The sequence below is a fragment of the Macaca thibetana genome, chromosome 16 (genome assembly GCF_024542745.1).
Source record: "Macaca thibetana thibetana isolate TM-01 chromosome 16, ASM2454274v1, whole genome shotgun sequence".
Classification (NCBI taxonomy): domain Eukaryota; kingdom Metazoa; phylum Chordata; class Mammalia; order Primates; family Cercopithecidae; genus Macaca; species Macaca thibetana.
Window position 1 is genome coordinate 34,436,982 of NC_065593.1, and position 24,058 is coordinate 34,461,039.

At 39.2% G+C, this 24,058-nt stretch overlaps 2 protein-coding genes across 2 annotated transcripts in view; one reads left to right on the forward strand and one right to left on the reverse strand.

Moving 5' to 3' along the window:
* The window catches only part of PTRH2 (peptidyl-tRNA hydrolase 2), a 1,137,200-nt gene that overhangs the window by 163,886 nt on the left and 949,256 nt on the right, over window positions 1-24,058 (forward strand). The gene's annotated exons all lie outside the window — the stretch shown is intronic.
* Window positions 10,378-11,199, reverse strand: NACA2 (nascent polypeptide associated complex subunit alpha 2). The gene is given in 2 exon segments (XM_050764777.1): window positions 10,378-10,889; window positions 10,892-11,199. Coding segments are annotated over 2 exon segments (645 nt in total). The 5' UTR covers window positions 11,124-11,199; the 3' UTR covers window positions 10,378-10,476.

Here is a 24,058-nt window from a genome sequence, read left to right on the forward strand (position 1 = left end):
CTCCATATGGCATCTGTTTTCAGTGATCATGTCACTTACCATCAACATCACATTAAATCCTTGCGGTAAAAATGGGTTCTTTCCCCCATATTCACAAGCGAGTGATCTCTGATTTCATCCCCAGGCCTCTCGCTTGAGGAAGAGAGCACAGTGCAACAGTGTCTCCTGCCGCCTGTTAGCGTGGTGACACGCGTGCGTAGGAGGGGCTCTCCCTCCTGAAAAGGAATGAAGACTTAATCCTCCGCCAGACTTGACTTCATTCCAGTGTGTGCTTTCTCTACATTCAATTAAAATGGGCTTTGAGTTTCACATTGCTCATTTCTAAGTGTAAGAATATCATTATCTCTAGTTTTAGAGCTCTTCTATTATTTAGCAACTTCTCACATCCTTTTGATGTTTCACGTGTTCACTCCCATACTGGCCCGCTCATCACTCCTGCCCTCCCCTCAAAAAAGCAATACAAGATAGCTAGTTAAACCTGGAGTACAGTTATATCAACAGAAGAGTCCCAATTTAAATGCCAGAGAGAAAATGACTGGTGTCAGGATATAACCTCACGGTTTTACAGGTTTTGGCATAGTGTTCGGGGGAAGTCATGCTGGAGGGGTGCCACCAAGACCCACATGAGTGCAAGCTGGTCTTTTAGTATTATTTCAGATCCTCAATGGAAGAAAAATGCATGTCTGGGAGCAATCACACTCAAGCATATATCTTCCTCTGATGCAATTTTGTGAATCCAAAGTGATAAAAAGAAGTTGTGACTTTTGACATTACTGAATACATTCCGAGGTACTGTTTGAATCAATCAGGTTACTTCTTCCTCTGAAATAAATTCAGTATGTTTACACTCTTACCATATGTCAAAAGAATGCATTTGGAAATCTCATGAATTAGCTCATTTATTGGGGGGAAAAAAAAAGGCAGGGTAGAGAGAACTCATGGAGAAAAGTGCATCATGTTTGCCCACCCTCCGCATTCCTGGTCATTCTCTAAGATTTGCTCCTGGAGAATGCCTGGTTTTTATTGTCTCTTGTTTTGGGAATATTTGACAAGCAAGATTGCACTCATCTTAGATGCTGACGAAACGGCCTTTGAGTGTAGGGATAGTTAATGTTACATATGCGTTCAGAGTTAGCTGAGGAAGAGCAACTCCTCCCCTCATCTCAAACCAGCTATAGTGCTGAAGTCGTATGGATGTAAGATGAAATCATAGTCTGTTAAGGCCTCCCGTTTCTTAAGAAGCAAAATAGCCCATTGCTCTAAGATTGATCTGGCTTTTTACCTCTCTACTCTGATCTGTAGCAATTATTGTTTATTTTGGCCTGTAATCACGTCCAATCTTGAATTCTTTCCTAATTTTTCCAGAAGTACCTCTCTTGCCTCTGGAACAGGACTAACTTATTTAATGATATCTTAAACTTGCCACAGTCCTTCCAGCCCAGTGTACCCTCACTGAAATGACTTGAAATTTCTCTCTTTGTCTTAGAAATCTCAATGATAACACACACATTTTAAAAAGTGTTGTAAGAATCAATTCATTAATATTTGCGCAGCACTTCAGAGATTCACAAGCCCCAAGCATTGTAGTTGGAGAGCAACCTAGTAAGATAATTAGCCAACCACTTCTAACTTGAAACTGTGTACGTATGGACATGTTTTACTTCTGAGTATTTTATTCTTTCTTCCTTTTATTGGCTTAAGCATAATACTACACATTCTGATGACTCAATTTGAGTGAAAGAAAAAGAGATGTTTTTAGTTTGAATAAGAATTACCTTACCATTTAGCAGTATTTTTTTCTCTCCATATACAGAATGTTTTTCATTTTAATCCACCATTTTTAATGCCCTGAGCAGAAAGACTATTAAAGGTAAACACCTGAACTTATCCTCTATTTTGGGAAGGCATTTGATCACGAGTTTTGTTTTGCATTTGAACCAGGACACTCTTTAACATGACAGTCAGCCCCTCCTAGAGTGGAAAGAGACTATTGATTTCTCTTATACACAGTTAAACTTTCCATTATGTGTCCTATTAATAATTATATTTGCTTTTGTGGTGTGTACTGGCTCCTGATCTCTGAGCTCAGACCTATTATAATCCTCTCTAAATACATAACCTTCGAGATCCATTCCCCAAAGACCTGCTGGGAGAGATTTCCTGCCATTTTTCTAACATTCCAGGACCCAAGCATATAATGAAAATATAAATTTGTTTTAAAGCAAAAATTAGAATCAAATAATAATTAGAAGCCCGCTAAAATTCATAAAATGTTTAAATGCATTTACTGATCTTTTTTTTTTTTTCTGGCAAGATGTGGTGTTAAAGCCATAAATAACTCTTAGCCTAAACTGTTTTGAAGACAAGAAAGCAACAAATAAGTGAAATAATAACTTCAAATCAATAATAGAAAACAATAGAGAAAATCACTTGAAATAAAGGATTATTTTTTAAATAAAAAGTTATTAAATTTCATTTACTTTGCTGAATATTAGCTTTAATGATATCATTAATATTACTCTTAGGGGAGAGTTCATTCCATTTTTGCATCCTCAATGCTTAACACAATGCCTACAACAATGAAGGCACTCAATAAATATTTAACAAATGAGCGAGAGAATAAATGAATGAATGGCTAAATGGCCAACATTTGCTTACCACTGATGTTCAGTTTACAGATGTATTTGAAACAAATATCTAGAAGGCAAACAAATAATCAGAAATCAAACATCTTTAACATGGATTCCTTGAAACTAACCTTAGAATTCATTTCAGAGTAAGTATTTGAGAGCAGGCTCAGTTGAAGAAGTTATTGTGGAAGACAGAAAAAGGCAGAATCCCAGGTTTTTGGATGTCCCTAAGTAGATCCTTAGAGAGTTTAAAGTTGGTGGACTTTATTGCCAATAATCCTTAACTTTTTGTTCTGAATAACTTCTAATATTATTTCACAAACTTCATTCGGGTCTATATTTATGCAAATAATATTTACAGGTAAAGGATCATATTATTTCTCTAAAGTGTATTTAATTTTTGAAATCACAGCCACAGGGGGAAAAAACACAGGAGAAGCTGATCTTGCTGCGAGAGAATACATTTGGACTTCCCATTGGGATCAGGGTCAAGAATATGCCCAGAAGTGTGTTTATTGAGGGCAATGCAGAAAATATTGGCATATGTTATCCATTCAGGAACAACTATACATATCTGCATTGACATCGGGCAATTTGTTAGACCCAGAGGCAGGATTCTAAATGATGTACTACAAACAAGGCAAAAATAAGAAAACGGTTTGAAAAGCACATCATTAGATTCAGAATACAAATACTACACCCAACTAGTTTAAACAGAAAACACACCACCTTGTCGAATGAAAGATAAATGCTTTACAATGTTCTGCCACGTATGAATGATGTCATTACTGTGATTATATGAAGAAGAAACTTCTTAGCTCCAGATGGTCACCATTCCCCGTCTCTGGTAACCCTGGTATTCATAAGTAAGTATAATTTTTGTTGAATTCAATTGTATGAAAACACACTGCCTTTCTTCACTGATATGAGTGGATGAGCACACTGTTTTATTACTCTCTCAGCCTTCGTTAATGGGTTTTCTATAGAATTTATTGTTTTAGGATAGTAATCACTAGCTTTGCCTAGATAAGAAGAATGGGCTTTTAAATTTTTTTTGAGAGAGAGACAGGCTCTTGCTCTGTTGCCCAGGCTGGAGTGCAGTGACATGTTCACAGCTCATTGCAACCTTGAACTCCTGGGCTCAAGTGATCCTCCTGCCAAAGTCTCCCAAGTAGCTGGGACTACAGGCACGTGCTACCAGTCCCCATCTCCAACAATGGGGAATACATTTCAACGTGAGATTTGGCAGGGACAAACATCCAAACCACGTCACCCAGATAATTTTTTTATTTTTATTTTTTGTAACAATGGGGTCTCGCTATGTTGCCCAGGCTGCTCTTGAACTCCTGGCCTCAAGTGATCCTCCCACCTCGGCCTCCCAAAGCGCTAGGATCACAGGCTTGAGCCACTGTGCATGACCCAGAATAGACTTTTAGAAAACTCTTTTCTATTAGTTTCCAAGAGGGGTCAGAGATTTTTTTTTTTAATGTTTATTAAACTTTACGGCATTCAAACAAAGACACTGTTTTACTTCCTACATGTGTGATGTTAGGTACCAACTAATTAATGTGGAAAGAAAAGAGTCGTAATTCTTGTCTGTTAATGTTCATATACTAAATACATAACTCAACCCTAACTATTCCCAAGATACTATAGAGTTTAGAAATCATGTGGTTCAACACCTTCATTTTTAAAATTAGGAAATTGAGGCCTAGAAAGGTTAAGCAAATGATCTAAAATTACACTATCAGTAAATGGTTAAGCCCAGATCCCAGGCCTTCTGTACAGCCTCATGCATTTTCTACTGTATGATACAATATTGCTTAGAAGTAGAGTGAATTTTAAATGAACTTTCCAGACAGTAAAATTCATTGTGTTTAGCAACTATGCTACTTACTCAAAAGCTACCAATCTCTCATTATTTTTACATTTCACATCTTAAAATTGATGCTAAAGTTTCACTCTGATGAAAAAGAAAGCTATTTTATCCACTTCCTAAATGTGATATTTTAAAAACATGCATTTTACTTTGAGATTTGCTTTGTTGTATATATATTTTTAAAACTAAGATAACGGAAACACTTCTGATTTTTCCATTAGCTATAAAAGCAATGTATTTGCTTCAAGATGAGAACACAATGTAGGTATTTAATCTGTTGCACACATGAATTCTGCCAGACACTTGGCTGGTCCACGTTACATGAGTTTGATGACAGCTATCTTGCAATTTCTAATTGAGAGAGCTTTAAGTAATTGTGCTAAAGCCATCTTCAGCGTGTGTAGCAATGAAGAAGCCCAGATACCAGAGAGAAATTGTTCACTGGAGCTGTTAATAGAACCCAAATTCCAGTTTGTGAGGCTGCCAGCTGCAACCCACTTGTGATAAACCATATGAAAAGGAACAGATGAATCTGATATAAATGATTTATTTGAGAATGCAGAAATCTGCTGTTGAAAGTTCACACTAGTTGATTTAAACCAAAAACAACAAATACATCCGTCTATTCTTTTTGGACTATTACATTAAAATAAGAACAGGCAACCTAAGCAAAAACTCATCAATATCCTAAAAATATGTAATGTTGAACACATTTATTAATAACTTCCTTCTTTTGAAAGTTTTTAAAATGGAATTAGAATACCATTTGTATCATTTCCTTTATTTAAAAAATGGGTGCAAAATTCAGTAAAAGCATTTCTTGTAATGATTCATAGAAGACAAACAAAATGTTCTACATTCCCAGATGAGTCTTATAAGAAAATATTACACCAGGCACGGTGACTCATGCCTGTAATCCCAGCACGTTGGGAGGCCAAGGCAGGCAGATCACCTGAGGTCAGGAGTTCAAGACCAGCCTCACCAATATGGAGAAACCCCGTCTCTACTAAAAATACAAAATTAGCCAGGTGTGGTGGTGCATGCCTGTAATCCCAGCTACTCGGGAGGCTGAGGCAGGAGTATCACTTGAACCCAGGAGGCAGAGGTTGTGGTGAGCCAAGATCACACCATTGCACTCCAGCTTGGGCAACAAGAGTGAAACTCCGTTTCAAAAAAAAAAAAAAAAAAAAAGAAAGAAAGAAAAAAGAAAAAAATAATTCAAGCACACTAGGTTTCTCTGTTTTTTAAAGTATATATTTGTCAGTGAGGAAAAGAAATGATCATGTCAAGTTACTAAAGTTGGCTTGGACTAACCTATATTGTCATTTAACTCATACTTTTTTTTTTTTTTTTTTTTTTTTTTTTTTAAGCTGTGGACAATTTAAAGCAAGAATTTTCAATCTATGGATTTTGACCCATTTATTGGGTCCTGACCAGAATTTAAAAAATTGAAATAGACATAACGGCAAAGGTACATTTCACACAGTGAAGACAGCAACTTTGAGTCTTAAGATCAAATGTATTTATTAATGTGAGTCATGGTTAAAAGTTCAAAAAATGATGATTTAGAGTAAAACAAGTATAAAAATCATTGCTAGTTTTTTTCAACATTTTGTGCATGTTTCTCTTCTTGGGTTTCTTTCTTGATAATCCTTAGCCCTTTTATCACTAATTATCACATCCTGGAATTTGTTTTCCACACTTAAAGCTTTACAGATGTAAAGAAGAAATGTGTAGACTAACAGATAATGAAGAAACATGTGGCCAAATCTCCCTAGAAATCTATTTATTTTTAGTAAATTGCTAGGAGTCAAGACATCTAAATATCTTTTCTATAATTGTCATGAGACCTTGTACAAATCCTGTTCTGATTATTTCCCTTGTGTATTTAATGAGAATAATTATTCCTGCTACTAAATCACTTTGCAGAAACCTTGGAAAATTAGTACTAGTAGACTAACAATAGTGTAAGCTGCTCTGAGCAAAATGTTAGATAAATACATGGATAAAAAGAGGTCTGCTAAAATAACAATTTGAGGCTCCTAATAATTCTCTTATTTGCATGTTTTCTTTATTTTTATTTTTACTTTATTTTATTTTTTTTTTTAACCCAGGTTGGAGTGCAGCTGAATCACAGCTCACTGCAGCCTTGACCTCCTAGGCTCAAGGAGTCCTCCCATTTCAGCCTCCCGAGTAGCTGAGACTACAGGTGCATGCCACCACCCCCAGCTAACTTTCATATTTTTTGTAGAGATGGGTTTTTGCCATGCTGCCCAGGCTTGTCTCAAACTCCTGGGCTCAACTGATCCTCCCACCTAGCCTCTCAAAGAGCTGGGATTAGAGGTGTGAGCCACCACACCTGGATGTTTTCTTTCTAATTATTTCTTATATCCTTTGAAATATTTATCTTAGGTACGTTTTTTTTTTTTTTCATGTGTTTACCCTCCTCATTACAATATAAGAGGATCTTTGAGAATAGAGGATGGCTTGTAAAATTCTATATTATTTTTTGGGCCCAAAAAAGATCTGTATGAGCAGAGGTGACTCAAGAGATGCTTATAATACATAATTAAATAAATCACGATGAATGGCAAGGGATAGACGAAGGATTAAAATTAATGATGAGCTAGAAACAGACTCTACGGACCTTAAAATAAACTCTATGAAGTCCAACGCACAAGGAGATGAGGTTAAAGCATGCTAACTTGTCAACAGGTAGAAAAAATGGATTCACAGAGTTTCATGACACAAGGTCTTACTAATTTCTTTAGCTGGATGCTTCCCTATCACTGGGCACTGAAGACTCTTGCATCATAGTTTTTTGCTACTATTAAGCCGGAAAACAGAGATAATGTGCCAGCCTACCTACACAAGACGAATCATGTTTCTCTCCAAGAACCTCATCGAGGGCACCTAGTTAAAAGTGGTAACTGAATTTGGTTCCATCTACATAATGGCATAATCAAGACAGAGAAATGATAAAAATGTTATGGCAGCTGATGCCTTCCCTAGAGACTGACAGAGTCCAGTAGCAAGGTCCAGATCCACACTGGAGTCTGTACTTGAACAAGATACAGATATCAGATTTAGTAACTAGAAATATTCCATCGACCCTCATCCCCACCCTACCCTTCCCCATAACAGACTCAATTATTAAGTGGCAAGAAAAATTCCCCATAGGGAAGGCTTGGTGCCTTCCTTCAAGAATGTGCCTGCCATTCTACAAGAAGTAAAGATCATGGAAAATCAGTTTCCATGGGGAAGATCATCTGAGAAGGATGGGGAGTAACAACTTTGGGGGCAATGAAGTTAGAAGGTTGGCATAGCTCTTCAAGGAAAGTCAAGAACATGGCCAGAAAATGCTCAACATTATAGTAAAAAGTTGAGGAAAAGGTACCCAACAGAAAACTTTGATGCTCATTTTGAAGAAGGTAAAGCTGCCAGAAGACTGAGACACTGCTGAAAAAATGGGCACAAAAAGAATTACAGTGATAGAGGTGGGATCTAAAAATGTACCATTTTTGCATATGAGAGTGGCCTCGTTCCAGTTCATTACATAATTTGAGTGAAGTGGAAAGAACATGGGCTTTGGAATCATGTAGACCATGGGTTCTCAGTCTAGCTCTTCTAATTGAGAGATGTATGATAATGAGTATCATCAACCTCTCTTAGCTTTGTGTTCTAAAATGAAAAATAACACCTGCATATTAAGTGCTTAGCTTAGCATAATTTCTCGCTCATAGTGGGGGATCTAAATGAGATCTATTATTGCTGCTTTTAGTAGATTTCTCTAGTTCTGTTCTTGCTCATGATTTCCCTTATGACCATTAATACATATTTCGAGGCTTCTGACCAGAGTGTGAAGGCACCATCAGTGCCATGAACCTTGGACTCACTCATTAACTTCAGTGAACAGTGCCAACCCAATCTCACAGTGGTTGGTACCCTGGAGAACTATCTTAGTTGGCACAGGACTATCTACATTTCATAACATTTTGTTGCAGGTATTTGAAGTAGGTGGGCTAAAGTAACTTTGTTTTGTGGTGACCTGTGGCCAAATTTTGATGATCAATAATTTGCGTATTATTGTAAGTATTCACAATAATGAGGATGATAAGTAACATTTGCTTCTAATTTATGGGCTCTACCATATTATGCTTTTGCTGAAGCTTGGAGAAAGCTCATATGTACATAAAAGTGTGTCTAAAAGAAACAAGATTTTTGAAAAATGTCTGACTGTATACATCAAATGAGCAATACCCCCTACAAAGGAGTTCCCTTAGGAAGCTGTACAAACATTGTAACAATCCTGCATTAGATCAAAACACTTTGGGAACTTCTCTATTGGAATTGCCTTATGACCTAGTTTATGAGCCATATAGAAAACTCAGACTCATTAATTTATAGTCACACATAATTAATTTTTCACCTCTGGTGGAGTTACCCAGCTTGATCACCCATTTTGGCTCTGAATGATTTTGCTGCTTCCAAAATAAAATCCAATCTCAAAGTGTGAATATTTGCCACTATCTAGAGTATTTAGGAGAACATATCACATGTTATGAAGGCAATTCCAAAAAGAACTCTAGAATTTCAGATTCTGGCATAACATATCTCATGGCAGTGAGTTTGCCGAGGGCAACTCTCCTCTGGACAGCAGGTTATATTTAATAGTATATTTGTTTTTAAGACTATTCATCCAACAAACAATTATTGAGGGCTAGCTATTGTCGATTTGTTCTTTCATTCATTTGCTCAACAATTATTGAGTCCCTATTACTCGATAGGAACTGGGCTAGGAATCCAGCAGTGAATAGGAAAGACATGGCCACTATTCTCGTAGAGACTTCATCCAATTAAGAAGACAAATACTAAACAAGTAATTGCAGCAAAGAGAGGCATAATGAGAACATATTTCAGAGAGACCTAACCTAGTCTAGCGATTAGGGTAAACTTTCCTGAGGAAATGATTTTGAAGCCAAGATTTGAAAGATGACTAGGAATGTTCCAGGTAGAGGGAACAACATGTGTAAACGCTTGAGGGCAAGGGAGCATGATGTTGCAGAAACTGAAAGACGTTCAGTATGACCAGAGCATTTAGGGGAATAGCAGAGGACTGGCAGAGGCCAGACCATACGAGATCTAATAAGCCACATGAAGAGTTCAGACTATTTCAGTTGCTCATACACTAAACAAGGGATATGCAATTCTGGCTGCAAATTGGATCAGAGAGAAGAGAGACTGGAGGTAGAGAGATGGTTTAGAAGGTTATTAGGAAAATCTGGGAGAGGATGATGGCAGTAGAGATACAGAGAAGTGCATGAATCTGAGAAATGCTCAGGAGGTAGTAGTAATAGGACTTGAAGATTTATTGGATGTCAGAGATTTTAAAGGTTAGGGAAGAGTTAAGGAGGAGTATTGAGGAGCTGGTTTGGGAATGAAGGGTATGATGGTGGTTTTCACTGAGCTGGGGACATTGCAGAAGGAGCTCTAGTTATCCAGTGGAGGAGAGATGATGAGTATACTTTTGGCTATGCTGTGATTGAGGTGCTGGGAGAGTATCCAAGGAAAGATGGTATGTAGGTGGCTGGATATCCAAGTCTGTGTCTTGGGACAAAGATGGGACTGAAACCATTTGAGGATCATCAGCAAGAGGAATGAATCTGATCACCTATGTTGGGTGTGCAGAGTGAAAAGAACACAAGGCCTCGGAAAGACCTCTGAGATGCACTAATATTTAAGAACTGGGCAGGAGAAAAGATGACCACAAGGGAAACTGAAGAATAAGCTAGGGAAGAAGGTAGATCCGGAGAGTACGGTGCTTGGAGACCAAAAAAAAGAGAGCATTTCTTTTCTTTTCTTTTCTTTTCCAGTAAGAAGTCGTAACTTTATGACAGAAACAGCACAAATTTCAAACCAAGCTGCAGTTACTCCTTTGAGACAACAAAAAAAGTTGCTTTCAGATGGTTACATTGTTAATTCCATAATTGCATTTACAATATCATTACTGTTGTTCTTCAGAACTTGGACTGCCTTTGCTCTCGACACATTTGCTTGTGACATGACCAATTCTATGTCCTTAACTTCTACACCTGTTTCATCGACCTCTTCCTCTTCACTCTCCTCTTGTACAGTTGGAGTCTGTGTGTTTTCTTGAATGTTTGAGACAGCTTCACCTTGAACTCTGAATTTCTCAGCAGCTGCTAGTTGTGCTTGCTGAGATAAATCTTGGATCTTGGCTTCCCCAAAAACTATGTAGGTATCAGAAGCAGGGCTCTTATAGGCATCTGATTTTGTGATGACAAAGAGGATATTCTTAGATTTCCGGATAGTGATTCTAGTCACTCCTGTAACCTGTAGAAGACCCAGTTTGGACATAGCTTCCGTGCCTTCTTTTCACTCCGACTCTGTTTTGCTTTACTGACTGGTTCTTCATCAATTTCAGCTGCTCCCGCCAGCTGGGCTTTTTGTGTGGTGGTCTGGGTGGAATCCTGTTCTTCAAGCCCTGGTACTGATTCACCACTGTCAGATGCTGTTCCAGACCCTGTCTCAGCCTGGGGCTGCGGCAACTCCTGCTCTGTAGCAGGGACGGTTTCGGTGACTTCGCCGGGCATTTTGTGCAGGGAACGCGGAAGCAAGATGGCGGCAGAGAGAGAGAGAGCAAGAGCGTGAGGCGCGCCTGTGGCAGAAGCAAGCAAAAAGAGAGCATTTAAAAAGACATTTGTCAACGGTGTTACATATTGCCAAGAGGTCAAATCAAGTTGGAATGGAAAAGGATCTATTGGATTTAGAAACTGTAAGTTACATGGTCTGAGTGGTGTGGTGTGAGTGGCACTTGGGAATTGTTTATTGGTCAGTTCATTGAAAAAGTGACTAAATTGGGGAATCATTTTTTAAAATTTACATTATTTAACATGCTATTTTAACTGAAAACATATCACTGTACCTTTATTTGCCAATCTTTTGATAGGAGCCCTAAACCTTTCTTTGAGTATGATCTGTTTATTGGAATTCAGCCTCGGTTTTCTCACATAAATCATATCCATAAAGGTAGTGTCTCTCATTCCCTGTTTTAGCCAAGAACTCAAAGGTGCTTATGAAGCAGTCTGAATGCAGAATCCTAGATATTTATGTTCCCTCGATCTTTTCTTGCTCACCCCAATTAAGTGGAAAATTGTAAATCTTTCCAAACCACTCAATTTAATTTGCACAGAAACAACTATTTTATTTTTTCTATTTACATTTCATATAACAGTTATATAATGAGTATATGTAATAATCAGTTAAATTACATAATTATAGTAATAAGAATGCCCGGCATAAATAGGTTAAATAAACACAACTGATTCTTGGTAAGCCTATAACTACATAGAGAAAACAAAAATCCATAGAAAAGAAAACCAAAAAACAAAAATCCATGTATGTACTAGGCAGTAGCACGTTAGCTATAGTGCTACTGCCTATATGTTTTATAAAGGCAACAGACAGTATCAGTCAATTTGTATTATGTTAGCTAAATATACGTTAAGAGAGTTTTTGCTTCAGTTACAGGGGATGGTTCAGAAGGCAGTTAGATTGCAGTGAGCTGAGAAGTAGGAATTGAAGAAATGGAAAGATTGGATTAAATCAGAGTACTCTTACAAGAAGTTTAACTGTGCGGGAGGAGACAGTGCAGTAGCTGAAGACATAATTATAGTTGGCAGATAGGTAAACACATATTCTTCCTAAGAAGAGACCTGAGCATGTTTAAATTCTAGAAGGAGTAGTTAAATACAAATGAAAGAGCGAAGTTGATCAGTGAAGGTTCCAAGGAGGCAAGAATGAAATCCATGGCACATATAGAACGATTAATCTTGAATAGCAAGAAAGACATCCTTTTCATTGTAATAGGAGGAAAGAAGAAAAGTATGGATTTGGGTGCAGGTAGGTTTTTAGGTTTGGTAGCACAAAGTCAAAGGAGTTCCTATCTGGTGACATTTATTTTTTTCTAAGAGGTTAGAGAAGCTGTCTGCTGAGAGTGAGGGGAAGGCAAGAGAGTTAAAGGTTTATGTATGATGGAAAAGATTTGGAATAGGTGCTGCATAGAAGGAAGAAAATGATCACTAAAGAAACACAATAGAGTTGTAATTCAGTGTTGAAGTCCTAGCTGAGATAGGCAAATCCCGTGCTATATGCTGGGTTGAGCATGTTAAATGGGAGGAACATGCAAAGATAGGTAAGACACAGTTTCTGTTCATCAAATGAGAAACAGAGACATATAAACAAACCATTTAAAAAGAATAGAAGATATAAATTGTGGCATACTGTGAAAATTAGTAAACTAGGTTGCACACGGCCACATTAATAAATCTTAAAAAACTTACTGTTGGTCAGGTGTGGTGGCTCACGCCTGTAATCCCAGCACTTTGAGAGGCCAGGGCAGGAGGATCACAAGGTCAGGAATTCAAGACCAGCTTGACCAACATGGTGAAACCCCACCTCTACTAAAAAAAAACAAAAATCAGCTGGGTGTGGTGGCATGCCTGTAATCCCAGCTGCTCAAGAGGCTAAGGCAGGAGAATTGCTTGAACCCGGGAGGTAGAGGTTGCAGTGAGCTGAGATCACACCAGTGCACTGCAGCCTGGGTGACAGAGCAAGACTCTGTCTTAAAAAAAAAAAAAAGAAAGAAAGAAGGAAAGAAAAATTGAGAATGATTATCATAAAAGTCAGATCATGATTACCTCTAGGAGAAAAGAGAGGAGTGTGATCAGAAAGGGACATAAAGGGGACTTTTGGGGTGTCAGTGATGTTCTAGTTTTTGACCTGGATAATGGTGTATTTAGTTGCAGCTCAATTAGGGAAGCAGAACCTCTTTGGGTCATAGGATAAGGGATTTATTATAGGAATTAGACCTTACACCACTGTGGGAGGAGCTGGGGGAAGTAACACCTCAAGAGGAAGTTGAAGGACCAGTGGAGTCACCAATTGATCCAACTGAGAAACCAAGTGCATCCAGCTGCCGAAATGAGACTGCACAGACTCCTTTGGCTAGCGAAGGAGTCCGTGGGCAGCTGCTGCTTCTGTGGGTCTGCAGCCAAACATCTGGTCATGAGCCTGGGACTGCTGTTGGGAAGAAGAGTTGTGTGTGGCACAGAGAAGAGCAAGGACACCTGGGCCCTGTGAGACCTGTGCGTCTGTCTGTGTCCACACCCGCCACAGCAACTTGCAGAGAGAAGGGCTGCTGCTTCACCTCTGCCTCCCAAATCTCACACAAGCTGCTCTTGTGGCCATGCCTGGAAGGGGACTCTGGGAAACACAGTTCCCAGGTTAATCAGTTTGAAATAAAATGATCCAGCACAGGTGGTCTCATGAGTTTCACTTCATAATTATCTGTGATAATGTGCATTTACAGTTCAGCATTTTTCTGAAGTTATTATAATTCATAAAAAGACTGTCAATCAATCAATAAAAGAACAGGCATGGCATTTCAAGGGCCATATATGATATGTTCCCATAGTGTTATTAGAGTATGTTTTTAAAAAGTGCTATGAAGCTAAAGAGACAACTCTGCCTGGGGCATCAGGAAAGTTTTCATAGAAAAGGAGACATTTCAATATAGTAATAAAAATAGCTACCATTTATTGACCACTTACTATGTATGGGACATTATAATATGCTCTTTACTTATATCATTTCGTATAATTTTTACAACAATCCTATGAGCTAGACATTATACTTCCAGTTTTTCAGATAAAGAAACTGAGGTCCAGATAAATAAATGAACTTGCGCAATCTAACAACAAACAGATCAGAAATTTGATATACCTCTAGTTTACTCCAACCACGCGGAGCCACTACTCTCTATGGCCTTCCGTTTGAGTCTGTTTGTTTTTTCTTTTTGGAGACAGACTCTCACTCTGTCACCCAGGCTGGAGTGCAGTGGTGCCATTATGACCCACTGCAGCCTTGACTTCTCGAGCTCAAGCAATCCTCTCACCTCAGCCTCTCAAGTAGCTAGGACTACCAGCCCTTGCCACCATGCCCAATTAATGTTTTGTATTTTGGTTTTGTAGCGATGGGGTCCCACTGTGTTGCCCAGGCTGGTCTTGAGTGCCTGGGCTCAAGCGATCCTCCTGCTTTGGCCTCCTAAAGTGCTGGGGTTACAAGCATGAACCACTGTGCCTGGCCAGGCTTTTTAAAATGCCATCTTTTCTTACCCAGTCTTCCATCTGAGTCTTCACAGACAGTAAAAATATACCTGGCAGGCAGAAGGAATGGCATGGGCAAAGAGTTGGCAACATGAATGAGTGTGGTTTGCTTGCGGAAGATTAAGAAGGTTGACGAATGTCTGTGTAGGAGAAGGTGAAAAAGGTGAAAGATAAGCCATAAAATTTATTGAAGATTTTTTATGCCCTGATAAAGTGTTTCCAACTTATCCTCTAGTCAAAAAGAAGTCATTGGAAATTAATAAGTAAAGAAACAGCACTAACAGATTGTTTTCCTGGCAGTGATTATTTAATAGCCATCTCTACCTTTGTGTCTGGGAGTAGACTTTTTACCTGAACTCTTCGTTATTCTCTTTTTTTTTTCTTTCCTTTTTGAGACAGAGTCTCACTCTGTTACCCAGGCCGTAGTACAGTGGACTGATTTTGGCCCACGGCAGCCTCAATCTCCTAGGTTCAAGCAATCCTCCTTCCCCAGCCTCCTGAGAAGCTGGGACTAGAGGCACAAGCCACCATGCACAGCTAATTTTTTTTTTTTTTTTTTTTTTTTTAAGTAGCTAGGAGGTCTCACTTTGCTGCCCAGACTGTTCTCAAACTCTCGAGCTCAAGTGATCCTCCTGACTTGGCTTTCCAAACTGCTGGGATTACAGGCATGAGCTACTACGCCCAGCCTGACTCTTCTTTATTCTTTATATAGAACTTTCCATCACATGATTTGTTTTGATCTCACAATTAGCCTATGAAGAATGTAGAATAGGTATTATTATCTCCATTATATGAACTTCAAAACTGAGGCTCAGTAAGGTTAGATAATTTGTCCAATGTCACTTGGCTAAGTAAGTGACAAACTTTGGAAACTTTGGAAGAAAGCCCACATTTCCCTGACTCCCTGTTTTCTCTTCTTCCTACCCCATGTTGCCTAACTTGACCTGGGCAAATGTGAAAGTAAAGAAAACAAAACGAATCAAAATCCCAGTGCGTTTTCCAGTGAGCTGTAGCCAGGCCGAGTGAATTTTCTGTCTCTTGAATTCCAGGAGCTGAGAACTGATTGGCATCATCATCTTTTGAGAAATTAAACTTTAGTCATTTAATTTCTATTTGAACTAAAATTATGAGACTCAGATATCTTTTGATTTAAACCTAATGACAGCAAATTGATTCATAGTGGGAATACAGTAATTCTGGATAGGCATAAGTTTTGTGTTTTAAAATGAAACGCAGTTTTTGAATTGCAATGAACAAGAGAATGTAATTAGTCCCAATTGCCAAATCAGAAATTCTGCCAGAAATTTCAAGAAAGGAAAAAAAGAATGGGATCGTGTTCAACATCGATGCCAGGGAAAGAATGCTTCCAGAGGCTCGAGGACTCTCCATGGGAAATCAGTTCCCTCCAGTTCGTTAAATCTCCACAGCCGTACCTTTCATCAACACTGAGCATTTCCTCGATTTTAAAATTCCTAGTTTGGTATTATGTTTTCCTTTATTAAAACTCCTGTCATTGCTCTGAAATCCCCACCTCCGTTTATAAAGTCTGAATGTATGAAGGTCATGAGGATTTTGTTTTTCAATGGTATCCGATTTTTCCTTTAACATAACCAGTGAGGAGGAATAGAATGAGGGCTGGACCGGGGCGGCTGGCATCCGAAGTGCTTGCTTGCGAGCTTTTCTTTATCCCTTGTTTGTTTCCTGGATGTCTGTCTAAGGAGATGCCAGAGTCTGTGTCCTGATAACACACTGGGTCTGTAAAGTGACTGCTGATGGAAAGCTTCCCCGCCACCCCAGCGTGATTACACTGAAATTCAGAAATCTACCAGAAGACAGTTTTCTCAATTCATCACCCTTCCAAGGACGTTACGTAGGTCTCGCTTTCTCAGAGTGAGCAACAACAAAGCAACATAGAAAGAAGGCACATCACCCTTCCATCCCTTCCAATTTATATTACTTTCTCAACTGGCTTTTAAGCTATTGCAAGTATGTATTCATATCATCTCTCTTTGCAAAACTGCTTAGGTCTGAAGCATAGGAATATATATATTTCTTCCAAAGCAGAAGATACATATGTTTTCTTCTCAAGCAATAAAATCTTGGGGATAGGTGTCAAAGCATCACATGATTCTAGTGTCTTGTTAAAATTGGTATTTTTCTAGATCCCAGGAGTTCCATGAATAGACGGTAGCGTTTCTCTTCATTCTCAATGCCAGCTATGTCTACCTGGAAGAAGAGACACACACTTAAAGCTGGTGGCAAAGGCTACTGACTTGGTTGATAGGAGTATTCTGCTTCGATTATTATGTTTAAACTTTTTTTGAAAATGTTTTATAATCTGTTAAGATTCAACAACATCAGGGAAAAAAAAAAAAGATCTCAAAAGCTCTCTGCCTTACTCAATTTCAGATAATTATGTTAAAAATTGTTTAGAACTACAATCAGAGGAAGGTTCTAACTAACTTTTAACAAAATAAAGTCCAACAAGCAGACTTCCATAGAACTGGCTCATTGGCATGTAGCATAAGAGAGAGAATTGTTTTATTTGAAATTGTCGTATTTCACCATCCTCAAATTAGGTGAATTTTTTTAAAGTTTCAGTTATCCCAAATGAATTTCTGATTTTCATTAGAAAATTGCTAAACCTTCATGTTGTCTAGAAAATTTCTCTAATTTAAAATTAAAGATTTTACTAAAAATAAAGAAATAAATAATAAAAAATAAAATAGGTATTTTTTTAACCTAAGTTTTCTCTCTTTCAGTATTATTCTTACTTGGCTTGAAAGATGCTGCTTTATGCCCAGCCAAAAATATGAAAGATTCAAATACAAAGCATTTAAGTGCCGAGCATATTGCAGTATGCGATGCTGGCCTCACCATCCTATTGGCTCCTATCCACAAGTATTCAAAATGGAAAATGTACCTAATGACGGTTTATGCATAACTTCTGGGAAATCTCTTTGGATTTAATTTTTTAGAATTTAACCCTGTTCGTCATTTCATATAAGTGGTCCCAAAGAGATCTCCATAAGTGGCCAGCTTTAATTTGTATGCCTCAGGGGTTCACAGCATTGTGAATGGAAATGAAGGGCTGGCCCTGGTTTCAAAATGACAGCTTGCTTGGTTATAGGCAGGATACAGGATACAGTAGTTCAAAATTAACCACAATTATCAGAGCCAAACGTTCTACCTCCTGCTTATTTAGCAACCTGAGTCCCTCAGTCTAAACCTGAAAAGTTATTCTAACTGCATCTGATCAAATATATTAGCTGAATTAGATTTAATCCATTGCTCAATACCAGCTCCTTCCATAGCATTAGACAAATGGTCTAAGTGTCTTGTCTTCCCTACCTGTATAATTGGAGATTATTCTCTTGGATTCTGTGATGAAATACTAAACTCCTGCTTTTGTTGCCTCTACCCAAGGGCTTAGGGCTTTTTCCTGTGCTTGTGGCTGGGGAAAGTAGCCCTTTCTTTCTCTTATACTTCCCTTGTGTCTATAGCAACACACTCTCAAATACTTATCGTGTTTGAATGGGAAACAAATCCTGTATTACTTGTTGAGATTTATAAGTAAAATAATGTAAGTGCACAATTATAGGTAGGTAAAGTGGCTCCATAATCTAACTTTTTGTAGTACAGAGAATAAACATAGTAAAAGATCTTGTTTCTGGGTATCTCTGTTCGGCCACCTGGCTTACTTCTCCAATCAGTCTACTCTAGATAGTTTTCTGATCAGTTCTGAGAAGGAGATAATAATATTTGTCTAACCCCTTTTACAGATGAGAAAGAATTTATGAGTTAGGCTTTTGTGTTTGACTTATGCTCTTCCATCTATAGTTATATATTAAAATAGTTTAGAATGAGTTAATATATGTAAAGCATTCAGAGCAGTACCTGTACCTGGTATATGATACTATATAAACATTTGCTCTTATTTTGAGTTTGTTTGTTTTAAGAAACTGGGTCTCACTGTATTGCCCAGGCTGGTCTTGAACTCCTGGCTTCAAAAAATCCTCCTGCCTTGGCCTCCCATTCCAACTGCTTTATGAAGTCTTCCCTATTCTCATCTGGGTACTCCTATCTCTGTATAACCAGGTGCTTCTTGGACTTGTTTTCCAATTTAAACTTACATTGTATTTAATTGCTTCTATTGCTGTCTCCCTCACTAGACAGTAAGCTATCTGAAGGCAAGAACCATGGCTTTTCTTTGTATTGTCTTCCGCTTCAATGCCAGTTATATTACTTTCAGGCATTACATCCTTTAAAAAGTGTTCATTGGTTTAATTGCACTGATGATCTTCAAAACCGGTGGGAAGTTATTAACCAGTGTAGGCTTCGCTCTTAGACCTGCCTACAAATACTAAGAGACATTAAATTAGTTTCTCTATGGTGTAGATAAATTGGGGTTGTGATAAAATTAAGCAAGGGGCATGGTCAAATGGCAGGGACCAGAAAAAAGGTAATTGCAAAACAGCAAAATCAAAAAATGTACAAACAATGGAATTAATTTAGATTGGAACTCACTAAAGCAGCAGGCAGACTGGGGCACAAAATTAGGGACAAGATCAATACAAGGTAAGGGAATAGGGCAAGCTGAAGCATGGTTCAGACCCCATCCACAGATAGCTGCAATCTTAAGAAGGTATCTGAAATGGCTTCTAAGTGTTGCATTGACAGGTGACTGTGGGATCGGAGATCAAAAGATCATAGTCTCTTAACTAGGAAGGATAAGTCTTTCCACGTTCGTTTTGTCCCAAGATGTTTGTTAAAAGATCTCAGCTTATTAGAATAATTCCCATGTATCCAGGCTCATCTTCACAAATCTTCAACTTCCAGAGCTGTGTCAAGATAGTAGTGCTATGTCTTCAAAAAGGATCACAGATTTAATCATCACTTAATTAGAGAACCAATTCCAATTTTCTAAATACTACAGGATTTTCCACATTGAATTTGTTCTCTGGAACTCCTAATGGTTGGGCTTTTGACCACGGTACCAATAGCATTCGCCCTTAATGCTCACTAAGTGGAACATTAGATGCACAACTCTCTAGATGTTATTTGGTTGCAGATGGCAGGTCCTTAAGTCTAAAAGTTATCCCTCTCAATGGTGTACCACTATGCAATACCACATGCTTCAGACCTCAACTTCTACAGTACTGCTTACTTGGATCAGAGAAGGAAGAAAAGGAAGGGAGAGAGGGAGGACACTGTGTAGAAAGGAAAGAAGTTTAATAATGAGTTTGGTGGAGCAGACAACAAACAGGGAAATGCTATCTAGACTTAGAGGTCGCTGAGAAGCTGAATTTAATAGTTTTGATCATAGAACTAAAGAAGATGTATTTCAGTCTTTAAGAGAGTTAAATAGGGCTCTAAGTGCAGAAGGTTAGAAGTACTTGGCCGCCAACCCATTAGTATGCACTTGGAACCGTACTTTATCTTGTCCCAAAATTGATTTTTCATTTGTAGAAGGGCACCCCCCAATAGCTGAATTGTTTTCAGCTAGAAAGTCTGCCAAGAGCTCAGGTCCTTGAGTAAAGATGTTTTTTATGTTTCTGTCATTCGGACTCTTAACTGTTAAAGAGGGTTAACCAGATATTTGTGTTTGTAAAGTCCAAGAGCTCTATTGTCTGAGAAATGGAGTCATCCTACAGCACTTTGGGAGGCTGAGGTGGGCGGATCACGAGGTCAGGAGATCGAGACCATCCTGGCTAACACAATGAAACCCCGTCTCTACTAAATATACAAAAAATTAGCCGGGTGTGGCGGCGGGCGCCTGTAGTCCCAGCTACTCAGGAGACTGAGGCAGGAGGATGGCGGGAACCCGGGGGGCGGAGCTTGCAGTGAGCCAACATCGTGCCACTGCACTCCAGTCTGGGCGACAGAGCGAGACTCCATCTCCAAACAAACAAACAAACAAATAAATAAAAATTAAAAATAAAAAAAAGGGAGTCATCCTAGACTTCCCCCTCTATACTGGGCATCTGATGTTTCTTTGGCTATCCCAAATTAAATCTTCCTCCCTAACATCACCTTAACATTTGGGGGGTGAGGATTTTCTTTACTAAATTTTGAGTACTATAAATCAAGATACCTTGTCCTTGCTCTATGAAAGCTGATGGGGCTCTCAGATGCAATTATATGCTCCTTCCATAAGATCTGTAACTCTTACTGTCTTGGTTATCAAAAGCCAACCGTATGGCTTAAACTCAGCTAGCTGGGAGTGCCTTTTCTGGGACTTCTCTTTAGTTCTCCTATTATCAAAGCAATTGACTTCAGCTTCCCAGCCACCTCTAAGTCTAGACAGTAGTTTCCTGTTTTCTGCCCCATCAAACTCAATATTAAACTTCTTTCCTTCCTACACAAGGTTCTTCCTTCCTCCCACTCGAGTCACAAGTGCAGTGAGACAGGAAAAATCAGTAGGACCTATTTCATTCCAGTGGCAGTAGCCCAGTGAAACTGTCAATTAGCTACTACTGACTTGGCCCCTGTCATTACTAAGCCTAGTTCTCCACCTGGTTTTTTTAGTTGTCCAATACCCTTATTTTTAAAATTCCCTTTTTGTTTAAGTCAGTCAGATTTGATTTTTATTATTAGCAATCAAAGAACTCTAATTCAATATCCCTTTTCCCACACATTTTCCTCCTCACTCAGTCCTGTGTATTTTAATCCAGAACAGAGCTTGACTCTATTTACTTTGTATACAGCTACTTTGACATCACCTCTAAGCCAAGCTTTTTTTTTTTTTTTTTCTGAGACAAGGTCTCGTTCTGGTCCTGGAGTGCAGTGGCACAATTATAGCTCACTGCACCCTCCAGCTCCTGGGCTCAAGTGATCTTCCCGCTTCAACCTCTCAAGCAGCTGGGACCATAGGCATGCGTCACCAAACCCGACTAGTTTTTTGTTTCTTGTTTTGTTTTGTTTTAGATACGGGATCTCACTGTGTTGTCCAAGCTGGTCTTAAACTCCTGGGCTCAAGCAATCCTCACACCTCAGCTTCTCAAAGTGCTGGGTTACAACAGGCATGAGCCATTGCACCTGGCCAAGCTTTTTTTTAATATGCAATCTTTTCTTACCCAGACCACTGCAAGAGTGTTCATGCTTCCACTGTTGTCATCCTCAAATCTAACCCATTTTCCATATTGCAAGCACATCAATCTTTTAAAATTCAAATCTAATCATGATATTCTTCAGTCTAAAACTCTTGCTTCCCACTGCTTTTAGAAGAAAATTAAAAATCCTTAAGAAGGCCTGTAACAAATTTCATAATCTGGCCCTTGTCATCCCTCCAGCCTTGTTTTACTATATTCTCCCTGCCTGCTCACTGAGCTCCAGCAACTCTGGCCTCCTTTTCATTTCATCTCTCTCTCTCTCTCTCTTTTTTTTTTTTTTTTGGAGACAGTCTCGCTCTGTCGCCCAGGCTGGAGTGCGGTTGCACGATCTCGGCTCACTGCAACCTCCACCTCCTGGGTTCAAGCGATTCTCCTGCCTCAGCCACCTGAGTAGCTGGGATTACAGGCACGTGCCACCACGCCTGGCTAATTTTTGTATTTTTAGTAGAGACAGAGTTTCACCATGTTGGTCAGGCTGGTCTCGAACTCCTGACCTTGTGATCCATCCACCTTGGCCTCTCAAAGTGCTGGGATTACAGGCATGAGCCACCGTGCCTGGCCCCTTTTCATTTCTTGAACACACTAAGCTTTTTCTTATCTCGGGGCCTCAAAAATGCAACTCCCTCCACCCAGGCTACTTCTACCCTGTCAATTATCTGCCTGCCTGTCTACTCTTCCCGTCTCACCTACAGTGTCGCTAAGGGAGGCCTTTTTGGCCTGGCATGGTGGCTCATGCCTGTAATCTCGGCACGTTTGGAGGCTGAGGCAGGCAAATCACTTGAGGTCAAGAGTTGGAGACCAGCCTGGCCAACATGGCAAAACCCCATCTCTACTAAAAATACAAAAATTAGCTGGGTGTGCTGGCAGGCACTGTAGTCCCAGTTACTTGGGGGGCTGTGGCAGGAGAATCACTTGAACCAGGAAGGCAGAAGTTGCAGTGAGCCAAGATTGAGCCACTGCACTCCAGCCTGGGTGACAGAGCGAGACTCCATCTCAAAAGAAAAAAAAAAGAGAGGCCTTTTCTTATCTCCTAATCTAAACACTACTCTTTTCCTTCAGAATAGTTATAATTTTTACATACCTATTTTTAAAATTATTCAGATAATGTCTGTCCTTGTACATGACAAGGTACAGATGATGTCCTAATGCTTGTTAGCTTCAAAAGAATGGGAATCACATCTGCTTTGCTCACCACTCCATACTGGGTGGATTGCTAGCACCCAGTAGAGTGCCTGACTTATAAAAGTTCTTTAAGAAGCATCTCAATTCAGATGACTGAATGAATGGATGGGAGTCATCACATCGTAATTTCTTCTCCTACCCTTACCATTACTTCCTATACTAAATCAGTTACTCAATCAGCAAGTCTTTCATTCAGTCTCTAAAATATGCCTCTCTTATCACTGCTACAGTTTAGTTCAGACTCTTATCATTTCTCCCCTGGGCCTTTGCAATAACTTCCTAACTAGTCCTCTTGTCCCCAGTCTTATCCTTCTCTTACGTTTCACACTGCAGCTGGAGTGATCTCCTGAAATCACGAATCTGATTGTATCACCTCTTTACTTACAGTGCTTTGATAGCTTCTCATCACCTGCAGAATGAAGGCCAAATTCCTCATACAAAGCCCTAAGTGACTTAGTTCTCTATATATCTGTAGCTTCTTTCCCCCACTACTCTCTACTTTTAACTTGAAGCTCTTTTTCTTTTCCCTCGTGGTTCCCTTGGCCTAGGACACGAGTGACACTGTTCTTCACCTCACCAACTCTAACATCCCACAGCGCCCCGTGTCCTAGCACAGTTTATTATGTTGTGCTGAACTGTATCTGTTTATGTGTCTGCCTCTGTCATTACAATGAAAGTTCCTTGAGGACATGAACTATGCGTTATTCATATTTCTATTATCCTTATAGGGCCTTTTTCAACCTGCAAGTTGCAATCTAGTCATTGGTCATTAAATCAAATTAGTGGGTTATGGCTAGTATTAGTTTTTAAAAATTATGTGGAAGAGAAGAGAAAGTCTCAGACTATACCACATATAGTAAGGGTAATTCTGTGTGTGTGTGTGTGTGTGTGTGTTTGTGGGTGTGTATGTGTGAAACTTTTTTTTCTTTTTCGAGAAGGAGTTTCGTTCTTGTCTCCCAGGCTGGAGTGCAATGGCACGATCTCGGCTCACTGCAACCTCTGCCTCCCAGGTTCAAGCTATTCTCCTGCCTCAGCCTTCCGAGTAGCTGGGTTTACAGACATGCACCA